Genomic DNA, 11,768 nt, shown 5'->3' with positions numbered 1-11,768 from the left:
ATCTAGCTCTACACGGAGTGTTTAGAAACTCTTCAGGTTTTCAAGGGTTTTCCAGCCCTCCCTGGAGAAGGAACCTGGGGTCTTCTGCAGGCGAAATATGTGCTGTACCATTTGAACTGCAACTTTCCCCAAACTGAATGACTAGCCAGGTCTGGATGTAGAACACACGAAGCTACATCTCCTCTGAAAAAAGCTTTCTGTGCATTATTAAAGATCACACCCACCCAGAGCAACCCACACTTACTGGCTTCCATATTTTGTCTTCTTGAATTTATCCCTCTTGTACTGGGCATGTTCTTGCTCGAGGGTTTTAACATTATCTACAATCTGCTTTAGTGTCTTGTAGGTCTCCTGAGGGTCATCGATAACAAAGGTTGAATACTCTTCCTGCTCTGGTCCATCGTACACAGATTTACTGCCACAAGCCTCTGTTGAAAAAAGATGAAGAAAAATCCAGCTCTCATGAAGGTCAAACAGCATCACCAAAAAGTGGTAAGACACTCCCCCACCCCACCCCAAAGCAAACTTAAAAAGAGCTCTGCGAGTTCAGCCCAGGGGCCAAGCATGTCTTGGAAGCTCGGTCAGTAGAGCATGAGACTCTTAATTTCAGGGTTGTGCAAAAGATTCTTGCATTGCAGGGGGGCTGGAGTAGATGACCCTTGTGGGCCCTTCCAACTCTGCAGTTATATATGATATGTCTACAGTGGGCAATCTAGTGCCTCTGGGAACTCGCAAATGGGGAATGAAGACAATAGCCTCCCACAATGTGTCCCTAGCACCTCATGTTTAAAGAGACACTACTTCTGAACCCCAAGGTTCCTTTTAGCTATCATGGTTTTCATAGCCATTGAAAGTCATATTTTCCATTAATTTGCCTAATCCATGCAAACTAATAGCTACAACTACAAATGTGAATACAGTGGTGCCCCGCAAGACGAATGCCTCGCAAGATGGAAAACCCGCTAGACGAAAGGGTTTTCCGTTTTGGAGGCACTTCGCAAAACGAATTTCCCTATGGGCTTGCTTCACAAGACGAAAATGTCTTGCGAGTTCCTGCGGGCTTTTCCCCCTCCCCCCCTTTTTCTAAGCCGCTAAGCCGCTTATCAGCTGATCCGCTAAGCCGCTAAAAGCCGCTAATAGCGCTAATCCGCTAAGCCGTCAATGGGCTTGCTTCGCAAGACGAAAAAGCCGCTAGACAAAGAGACTCGCGGAACGGATTAATTTCGTCTTGCGAGGCACCACTGTATCTGGAATAGGGAATAATTGCAGCCAATCTTTCATTTAAGATGGATTCAGGTGGAGAACTACCTTTGAACACATTTCGGCAAAAGTCAGCAAACACACTGCTGAAATAGTTTGTGTGTGTGTGTGTGTGTGTGTGTGTGTGTGTAAACCCAAATTATACTCAAAGCAGTCTTGGGCGCTGTCAACTTTTGCATGCGTGTGTGGGGAATGAAGTGCTTCATCCTGCTATCTATTGCATTGGGATGCCTTTGCTTTTTGCCCTGCTCTTCACACTTACTGTATTTTTCGCTCTATAGGACGCACTTTTTTCCCTCCAAAAATGAAGGGGAAATGTGGGTGATTCCTATGGGGCGAAAACAGGCTTTCGCTGAAGCCTGGAGAGCGAGAGGCTCTCGCTCTCCAGGCTTCAGGAAGCTCTGCGCAACCCTCCGGAACCCGGGCTTCGCACAGCTGTCCGCAAGCCTGGGGAGACCGGCGTGGCTCCCTAGGCTTGCGGATAGCAGGCTCTTCTGGGGGCTGGGGTCAGGGGAAGCTCGAGCTTCCCCCGCGCCAGCCCCATGCCTGGGGGGGAAATAACTTTTTTTTCTTTATTCCCCCCCCCAAAAAAAAACTAGGTGCGTCCTATAGGGCGGTGCATCCTATGGGACGAAAAATACGGTATCTATGTTGGGCCAAAGTAAGGAATGAGTCCTCCCGCTTCTATCACAGGCCTGTTCTGAACACTTCCCTCCCATGCCTGCGGTTTGCGTCAAGAAGTAAACTCCCATTGGTGACAATGGGAGCTTTGCTGTCAGGGTAAAGGGCAGCCACAGTTGTTGGGGAATGATTTGGATTGGGACTATGGTGGGGCAAATGGCTAACACAGAGACACCCCTGATGCTATAGTCCCAATCATGACCAGGGTCCTCCATGGCTGCTATTTAGTAAACGGGGGGGGGGGGGGGAATCATGCAAAGGCCAGTCATATGATTAACTTGTTCCTAAGGAGCACACAAGTGCCTGAGGCAACAGTGGTTCTTCACTGGCAAAGTGCTTTTTGTATTCAAAGCAGGGAACTAAGGGCAAATGGATGGCCAGCTCAGAGATGGAAAGAGAGGTCACAGGTTTGCAATTACATGGGCTCGGAGGAAGTTTAAATATATCTGGCACTATTGGCTTACATCCTAAAAAGTTATATTTATATTTTAGCTTAAGATATCCTGCCTCTGTCCCTGTGCTGAAGCAGAACCTGAAGTTTGGCTAAGCTGCTGTTCAAAAATAGCTTTCTAGAATGCCAAAAACCGCAGTGGTCTTGTGATTCTTCTACCCTCCTTTTACATTCATTGAATACTCCGTCTGTTTGACACTCAGATTTTATTGATTAATGTGCAAAAAGAAGTCTATCGAGACCTAAAAGAATTAAAGAAAAATACAGGCATACTAGCAGATAAGAGGAGTGCGTACTACAAAAATCTATTAGCTGCTTCTTTTCTTGATTTTTTATGTTATTAAAATGCAGAACCAAGCATAGAACAAAATAATCACAGAAAACAGGTGTGAAATATCGAAGCAGACACCAAAAGGTATCATTTGCTATTCTGAACAAACTACCTGCAGTGTACAGCTTAACAGTCGTAGGATTTTGTAAATAAATAACATTCTTTAAAATATAATTTTAATTTAAAATGACATGTACAGACAAAGGAATGCTTCATTTGTATACCCACCTTGCATTTTCTCCAGTTTAACCATATACAAATTGAAAAGGGAATAGATGCGTTCAGTTTCTCTGTCTCCATCTATGTCTAATTGGATATTTGCTGGGAGGCCCCTGCAGAATAATTTAGAATAACACTTTAAGAATCATATGTTAAGAAACTGAGAGTTTCTACTTTTCCATTATGGTTTAAAAGGGCACCTGATTAACAGAACAGCAAGATTTCAAAATGGTACAATATGAGATAACAGAAGTATAATCAATTTTAAAGAGAAGGGGCGATATCTAATGTTAATCGTTTGCAGGGCAGACCTACCGAAATCAATGGCTTATTTCAGTGGGTCTACTCTTGAATATGGTTAATGTTGGATATTAAAGTTAAAAGTTATAATTCAGTTGGAGAGGCATTCCAAAACTGAACCATAATAGTGTGGGGGTATTCCTATTGCCAGAATCTTATTAAAATAACATATCATTTGCAACCAGACAGAAGATGGCTTAATGTCTAGAAGTATTTTCATGTCTTTTTAGCTCAGTTGTGAATCATTAATAACGAGAGCTTAATTAACAGATGGATTAATTGGTTAAATCTGCATAAATGTGAATACGAATAATCTAGCTTTGCAAGACCCAATGATCAGCTAATTTTTGGCGCTTTGCCTGCAGGTTTTGTTCTGACTACAAGGGTTTGATGTCAAGTGGCTGACAAATCCATTCCAGCACCCTTGCACTAAACCATGGTTTAGCATTCCGTCCCATTGCGGCTACTTGTCTTGTACTAAAAACCCAGCAGCACACTTTCATTCTTATTCCTATATCGCTTAGCTACAGAGATTTGTAAGTGGTGTAAACAGGCAGGGAAAACTAGGCTGAGAAAACAAGTGATTGCATTGGACGCTGACATAGATTCAGCTTCCTACCACTTAGAATCAGCTCCCTCACTCTTTCAGACGTCTGCAGGATACACATTTCATCACCAAGTTGCTTCAAAGCCAAATTTAGAACAGGAAATATATCCTAGAAAGTCCTTACCCAGTGCACGGAGTACAGCCAGGGGTATTATCTGCTGTTGCTTTGCAGCACAGCCAGTGCCCATTAAGGTATGCAGAGGGGTGGTAGACAGCGAGGCGTTTCTTGTTACACTGGCTAACTTTGGTGAGGATATCAATCCAGTCCTTGGCTTCAACACAATTATTTGCCTGGATATACAGAACTCTTTCGGGCTGAATTACTTGGAACATCTGAAAGGCAGACAGAAGAAAAACCAATGACCAACAAGAAAGTCTGCTTAAATCCTTATCTTTTACAGAAAGAAACCTGAAAGGGGGACCCTATTTTAGACAGTATGGGGTAAAAGAGTTAAGAACGTAAGCCAAGGAAATCCTTGCCCAGAGATGAAGCTCAATAGGTAGCTTTAGGCCCATCAACCTAACACAGGTTTGTTGCAATGATAAAAATGCCTGATGTTTTGCAACTGTTTAGAAGAACAAGCCGACACGGCTCACAGGAAGTCACAGTTCAGTATGCCCAGTTTCTTCTCATTTAATTACAAGCAGTTTAGGATTTAAAATGCTTGTTTATTTAAACAAATCCCACCATTGTACCATAGAAAACAAACTGGCTACACGGTTTTAAAAACAAAACACATGAAACCCAACGTTGAAAACAATATAATCTAAAAACAGTGATAGTATAATGTAATTCATAAATCAAGCTTTTGCAGAGGAAGTGCTACTATTCTGGTTGCTTAGTGCACGTGCTCTCTCTCTATATATATAAATGTAAAAAATGTATACCCCAGCCACCCTATAAAAATATACAAAAAATGCACAAGTGTAAACATGAAACTCATGATTTATGCTTCCAGATAAAAGAGGTGCTTTTATATTGGTTGTGAATTCACACAGAAACTTTCGTCTCTGCACTCTCATGAAATAACCAGAGGGATTTGTTGCATTTATACTCTGCAACTCCTCTGACTTGTATTGTGCAATGCATGCTCTCCAAGACTAAATGATGGAATTTCACCCCCATATATGTAAGACAGGGCAATTTCAAAAACACCACAATTACATAAAGTTCAGATATCATAAACTTAGTTATTACAGAAGAGATCAACTTATAAGCAAGCCAAGGTTTGTAACCATTTCATCCGAATGGGCTGTATTTTGGGATATTGTTGCTAGAGCGGGAGCAGAGGCGTTCTTGCTGTGGTCTTGTGATTCCTGACATGGTTGTGTTAGAAACACCTGTTCTCTACAAGAACTGACATAAGCTGACATTAATAAAGACATGGTTCTTAAAAACAGAAAGAGGGGGGGGGAGTAGCTTACATTTTTCATTTTGAAGGACTCCTCCTCCAATTTTTCTACTGCCAGAATGTTTTCAATTGGAATGTTGCACAGTGGATGGTCACCTGCAGTAGGCAAATGCAGAAAAACAGGATCAGAGAACTGTAGGATTGGAAGGGACCCCGAGGGTCATCTAGTCCAACCCCCCACAGTGCAGGAATCTCAAGTATCCATGGCAGACGGCCATCCAACCTCTGCTTTAAAAGAAACACTTGGTATGGGGGGGGCACATTGCCTTCTGCAGCATCCTTTCTGTAGTAACAGTACTGCACGTCTGAGGCCAAGCACTGCTACTCAGAGACTCCTGGCTTCCGCCACGCTTGCCGAAACAGCCCACAACCAAGGGCAAAGGATGGCAGAGGACACACACCAGCCCTTTGCTAGGAACTGGCGCCTGATCATAATGAGCAGAGACCAACTGTAGCACTCTACCTGAACAGCCACCCTCCTCTCCCCCAGATTGTGCTCTTATCCTTAAACATTGATTTTATGACTGCCACAGGAACTAGATAGAAACACAGCGAGTAAATAAAAACTCAGCTTTTAAAGGAGAACGCTTAAAACACACACCCTCAAATGATTTTAAAATGCATTGAAATGAGTCCTTATTCCTTTGTACCGTAGAGAAGAGAGTAGGATGTCACAACAGGATACCAGCACTGCATTTTGCATCATTATAAACATTTAAATTAGCTAAGCGTTAATGAAAATGGCAGCATCTTTAATACCTTTGCTTTTCTGATAGGTAAATTCATGGTTGGTAAGTCGAAACCACCTCTTCTTGAAGTTCTTCATACCAAATCGTTTCCTACCTTGTGCCCTCTTGATCATGAACCTATTGCAAAGGAGAAGGTGACAGAATTATATTTTTATTTTTATTCATTGAATTTATATCTATATTCCCTGGTAGTAAGCAAGAGACTGTACCCTCGGAGACAAGGGGACACTGTGAAATATGCCACAATGAGGATGCACTGAATGGTATAGGCTTAACCAATAGGTGCTAAGTCCAGTTTTAGGAAGGTTCCAGGCATCACATAGTAGATCAATTTAGCAAGTCACTCCTCTAACATAACTAAACAATATCATATTGCTTGCAGGGGGTTGCATGTTTGAAAACATCCACGTTTCAAACCAGTACTTTACATGGGTAATTAAGAAACTTTCCCACATGCAAGTTGCTGGCATGGAAATTTTATGGAAGAAGTGATTGCCCACAGACATTCTGCAGTGGTAGAACTGCATGTACATTGTAGAGTAAAATGTGTTCTTGTTTAAACTTTCAAATATTCGCTACCCTGCTTTTCTCTTTGATTCGTTTTGAAAGACAGGCCCAGTCGCTAAAAGTAATGGCTATGTCAGCATACTCTAATACAGAACATGTAGAATTTTGTTAACCTGTATACTAGGCAGAAGGGCATCTCTTATAAATAAACACCAAGTCACTTGTTGCACAGGTAGTTTTTATCTGGTAAGTTAGAAAGCAAGAGCGGCTGTTGAAATGAAAGAAGAAACCAACCCAACCATTTTGCAGTGCACTCAATGTTGCAAAAGCAAAGAGCATATTTTTGACTACATTCTAACTTCTGAATTAAAAGTAATAGTACTCTAGCTATGATTAATCAACTTATGAGTGTAAGGGATCATGATAATACGAATCTAGGATGGTGGGGGATCATACTAGATATTGAATGATTATAATCTCCAACCATTTCGTAACCAGTCTGAAAGGTAATTTAACTTGGGCACATAACGGTTCAAGATAAATCAGAGTTTTAAGAAATCACGAAAGCCACTTTGATTGTTCTTGTACAGAAACATAAATAAGAAACTAAAAAGAAGAAGCGGCTTTAAAAAAAAGCAGGGGCAGGAAGAGGAAAGAAATGTCAAAATGTTTCAGGTAAACTCTGTATCATCTACCAGCAAGAAAAAATCCTTATCAAAGCTTCCAGCTCAGGACGGACTAAACTACTAAAACTCAGGTAAAACCCAAACATACGAAAACATTTCCAGACAACCCTTGAGGTAATAAGGAGAGGCAATCTTGACAAGTCCCGCCTACATTGTAGTGTCATGTGGACTTGGTACCCAAATACAGTGGTCCTGAAGACGACAGCAGCAGATTCTGATGGGAAGTAGGAAAGAGGGGCCCTATCACAGCTAAGTCAGGCTGAAGAACCTCAGCAAAGCCCCGCTGCTCCTCTGGCTCATGAGGAGACCTCTCTCCAAAGGCCGTATATGATTCCCCTTTGGGCTCGGGGGGGGGGTGTCACCTTGTGAGCCGAAAGTGCAGCAGGGATTTGCTGAGGCTGGTCAGGTCTCCCCCCCCCCCCCCACTTCTGGGGGCCAACTGAGAGATGCCGGAATGCTGTTCTGGAGCATTCTGACTGAAAAACCGCCCTGATTCTAATGGATTTTTTAAGAATGAATGCTAAATGTCCTTTGATGAGGCACCTTCCTGTGTGTTCAGTAGGTACTGATGCAGCATAGAGAAGAAAAACATCCCCATCTGATTTTTCAGTCACCCTGCATGGATATCCAAATTTCTCCCACCTCACCCCAGTTGAATACGTTCTCTTGATATTGCCATGGACAGGTAGCTGTGGCCAAGTACCAACTGCCTTCACCATCTTACCTGCATGAACTATTATCATCAACTTTCTTTACTGTTAGTTTAAGAGTCCTTAACACAGCAGGCCAAGCAAGGAGAGACAGAAAAAAATCAGACAGAAGCAAAAGAAAGATGTAGAAATTTCACATTTAAGAGTTAGGAGGGGACGATTACGAAAATCATACAAACTTATTTTTAAAAAGCAAAAGGAAGGTGAGCACAAATAACTAAAAGACAAAAATTAACTTTTAGGGGGCAAACAAGATGCAGGAACATTATTCAGATTATGTTCAGAAATAGGCAGCTTTCTATCATGTACACTTATTCAGCTTTTAGGTAACTCAGAAAATGTTTCTGGTGAAAACAAATTTGCTTGTATTTTCGGTTATTATCATATCCTCTAAGGTACCTCCATCCCTAACAATTTGGTAGCATCTCCAAATTTGACAAAATGAAATTTCCCGTTGCTTAATGAATATATACTAGAGACAGCACTACCAAAAAAAGGAACTATGTTCCACCCCAAGCAGGTGCTGAACTATTTACTAATTGAATTTGCACCAGGTTTTGTTTTGTTTTGTTTTTAAAGCCTGATGCATACTCACCCTTCTTTAAGTAGTATCGCCTGCTCTATACTTTTGTGGTCTCTTCTTCCAGAGGATGAAATTAAATCTAAGAACTTGGATGAGAAAATATATATATGAAATAAGGATTTCGTACTGATACCGGTTGGCAGAGCTGATAAAAAAAAAAGCACAAATGGAAACACCTGAATTTCACAAGGTTAATTATTTGACATTTAATGAGAAGAAAAAGAATGTTTAAAAGCTTTATATGCAAGCAAATCAAAGATCCATGTACAAATTGAATGTGATTAGAGCCTTACGCTGAAGCATACTGTAGGCCTTCACATTGGATATATAACTCAGCCCTTCGGCTCTGCCAACATTTACAGAAACAGATATGTGTACACACAGATGTAACTTTCCTCTTCCCCTGACCTCACACTCAGACCTCCTTCAGGCATTCTTATAGGTCATAGCAAGCTGCTTTGCTGGTCCTCCTATTGCCTGCTCTATATCGCACCTCCCACAGTTGTTTGGTGGGCTGCATGTTACCCATATGTGATCTAAAGGCTTGCTGCCTGAATGAGTTGCTGATTGATTATGAAGGGGAGATACATACCCTGATATCATGGGTAGGATGCAGGATTTTTGTTGTGCTGACCTTAATTTCTAGGTCACCAAACGGTGTCTGTATCTGCAAATCATCTCTCTGGTTTTCTGCACATGTTGTAACTCCTCCCATGGTTGTCTGTCGTCATGAAGTAACTCCTCCCATGTTTTGTTTTGTTTTTTTAAAAAATATTGGAAAGTGAGGGCAGCCAAGGAGGCTGCAGATTGCTGGAGAAATGTTTACTGGAAAGAAAAACACCCATACCTACCCTTGGCCACCTTGCAATGGCAAGTGAAACTCAAAAGCCCACACTCACCAGCAATCTAAAGAAATTCTAGAACACCCTGAGAAGACATAAAAAGGAAGCTTTTTTCACCCCTGCAGAAAACTTTTCAGAACCTAGAGGGCAGATTTTGGTATGGCACTAATAATTACGCCACAATATGTTTTCCACGTGGTTTGCTGTAAACCTTAAGAGGCCTATGGATGGAGGCAAAACCTTAAATCTGTGTCCTAAAGCACAATCATGGATATACTTCTCATGTTTTTCAACCTTTTCCCTTTCAGCATGCTTAATTTTCATTTTTAGCTGATTCTTCAGGATATAGATATGCAACCAATTAAGTATTTATTCAACTGGCTAATGTTATTAAGCCTACAAAGTATGCAAGAGTTTGTTGATAATACTTACATTTTTGACTGCATCTGCATATTTCTGCTCATTAAAGTAGTCATAAAATGTAGCCATATATGATTCCTTGAAACTGGCCTGAAATACAAACCACCACCAGGTTTTTATCTTGAAATATGACAATTTATACAGAAGTTCAAAACGCCAAAGTCAGCAAAAGGCTTAAGACTCATTCATTCATTCATAGACATATGTCTTTTTTCCTTGCAGCATAGACTAATTTATTTTATTTTATTGCAGAGGTACACATGCCAAGCTCACAAATCAAGACATTTCCTTTTAAATTTTGGATATAATTCAAACTCTGTTTACTCAGGTTGGCCATTCATTCTAAACTGGCAATCGGGGTTTGGTAGAGAAGGCAAAAGATGCAGTTCACAAGCAATTTAATGGCCAAACTCAGGACCAATTCACATGAACGCTATGTGCACTTGTACCTATATGAGACGCACTGTATGAACTCAAATGTGTACTCATTTTAAGAACACTCTCAGTGTGGCATCACCTCCACTCTGAAACTGCCTATTAACATCAGGCAGGTCCCTTCGCTGTGCTGTTTTCAGAGCCTGCTTAGAACATTTTCATTTAGGCAAGCCTATCCCGATATGTAGAATGCTGGTAGGTTTTCCAAACTTGTTTTGCTTCCTGTTGACTTTAATTACCAACAGATTGTTGTTATATACCTGTTTTTAATGGTCTTTTATTGATAATTTGAATGTTTTAATTTTTAGGCTTTTTTTTGCAAACTGCTTAGAAGTTTTTATTACAATCATGCAATATTATTGCAAAATAAACAAATTATGCAGGAACCACTTTTTCTGGCCTGGGTTGCAGTTTTCTCTTGCCAAATGTGATTTTTTTTTTTTTTTTTGCAAGGCTTCACCACAAATGGGTGTACCAACTCCTTACATGGTGTGTATAGTAGAAGCAAACTTCAACGGCAAGAAAAAAAATGGCTGGCTGTGTTGAGTGGCCACATGAAGCAGTTCTCAGAAACTTATTTCACAAGCCCAGGGAACTGTTAGATCACAGATCATGCTCCTTGAATACCTGAATACATATCCTAGTGCATTTCCCTCCTTGGTCTAGGAACATTAGAGCTCATATTCATGTGACAACCAACTAAAGAGGGAAGGCTGGATGATGGGGATACAGGAGGTGGAATTGGCATTCCCTAGAAGTGCCTGGCGCATTGCCCGCACATATGCAGAGAGGAGAGGACATAGGTTTGTATCGTTCTCTTTTGAGGATCCGTCTCTACAAGGATGCTCTGCCCTCATAGAGAAGGGCTGTGCTCCAAGTGTTTCATCATCATAATCAATTGAACACACATTTAAAAGGTGGGTTGGAGTGCCCAAGAACCCAGAAAAGGGAAGGGGGAAAGAATGCAAAATTCTTACAGACTTAGATTTCGATAAGCTGCCTAATGTTTGTATGGTCTTGGAAATGAGCGTCAGAGTTCTTGAGGTTTGTGGATCCTGAAAAGGAAAAGGAGAAAACCATTGTATTATAGTTAAAGAGCGCAGGAGACCACAAACGCTGCACCACACTTCCATGCTTTTTTCTATTTTACACATAGAATAAAGCACTTCCCTGCCCTGGAGCACAAGAGAAATGAAGCTGGAAGACACAGGAAGGGCTGAAGTTCAACCTCTTGCAAGTGGCAAGGTCCTCCAGCCTCCTCACCTAATTTGCAAGTGCATGCTGAATACTTTGGATAAATTCCTGATCTCTCTGTGGGAATTCTAAGGGTTCCTCCACTCCTTCAGAACCTCTTATTTATCCGTTTCAAAAGCACTTTCTGAAGGAACAAACATGGAAATGAAATTATTAGGCTCTCAACAGAAGCCTTTAGGTGCTTTAAACATAGTAAAAGATCTACTTACTACATTTTTATTTCCTATCAGTAGGTATTAGAACTCATTTTAGAGTTCAGGAACTCACAGAAACATAAACCTATAGGTGGGGTTCACCTATAACCAGCGTAAAGCATTTTCT

At 41.1% G+C, this 11,768-nt stretch overlaps 1 protein-coding gene and 1 long non-coding RNA gene across 2 annotated transcripts in view; one reads left to right on the top strand and one right to left on the bottom strand.

Annotated features, from left to right (window-relative positions):
- The window catches only part of LOC309339875, a 67,122-nt gene extending 59,997 nt beyond the window's left edge, over nucleotides 1–7,125 (top strand). Inside the window, exons 4-6 of the long non-coding RNA XR_014155594.1 lie at nucleotides 337–492; nucleotides 6,038–6,144; nucleotides 7,108–7,125. This is a non-coding gene — a long non-coding RNA (uncharacterized lncRNA). The remainder of the gene's footprint in view (nucleotides 1–336; nucleotides 493–6,037; nucleotides 6,145–7,107) is intronic.
- The window catches only part of RASA3 (RAS p21 protein activator 3), a 126,807-nt gene that overhangs the window by 3,187 nt on the left and 111,852 nt on the right, over nucleotides 1–11,768 (bottom strand). The window contains exons 16-23 of the mRNA XM_081858081.1: nucleotides 11,171–11,248; nucleotides 9,771–9,848; nucleotides 8,509–8,582; nucleotides 6,021–6,127; nucleotides 5,275–5,357; nucleotides 3,974–4,182; nucleotides 2,952–3,055; nucleotides 245–428 (exon numbers count right to left, since the gene is read on the bottom strand). Coding sequence (XP_081714207.1) covers nucleotides 245–428; nucleotides 2,952–3,055; nucleotides 3,974–4,182; nucleotides 5,275–5,357; nucleotides 6,021–6,127; nucleotides 8,509–8,582; nucleotides 9,771–9,848; nucleotides 11,171–11,248 — 917 coding nt within the window. The remainder of the gene's footprint in view (nucleotides 1–244; nucleotides 429–2,951; nucleotides 3,056–3,973; nucleotides 4,183–5,274; nucleotides 5,358–6,020; nucleotides 6,128–8,508; nucleotides 8,583–9,770; nucleotides 9,849–11,170; nucleotides 11,249–11,768) is intronic.

Source organism: Podarcis erhardii (genome assembly GCF_964252035.2).
Source record: "Podarcis erhardii genome assembly, chromosome: 4".
In the NCBI taxonomy this organism is placed as follows: domain Eukaryota; kingdom Metazoa; phylum Chordata; class Lepidosauria; order Squamata; family Lacertidae; genus Podarcis; species Podarcis erhardii.
The sequence above is the reverse complement of the archived record's forward strand: the minus strand, read 5'-3'. Positions and strand labels throughout refer to the sequence as shown.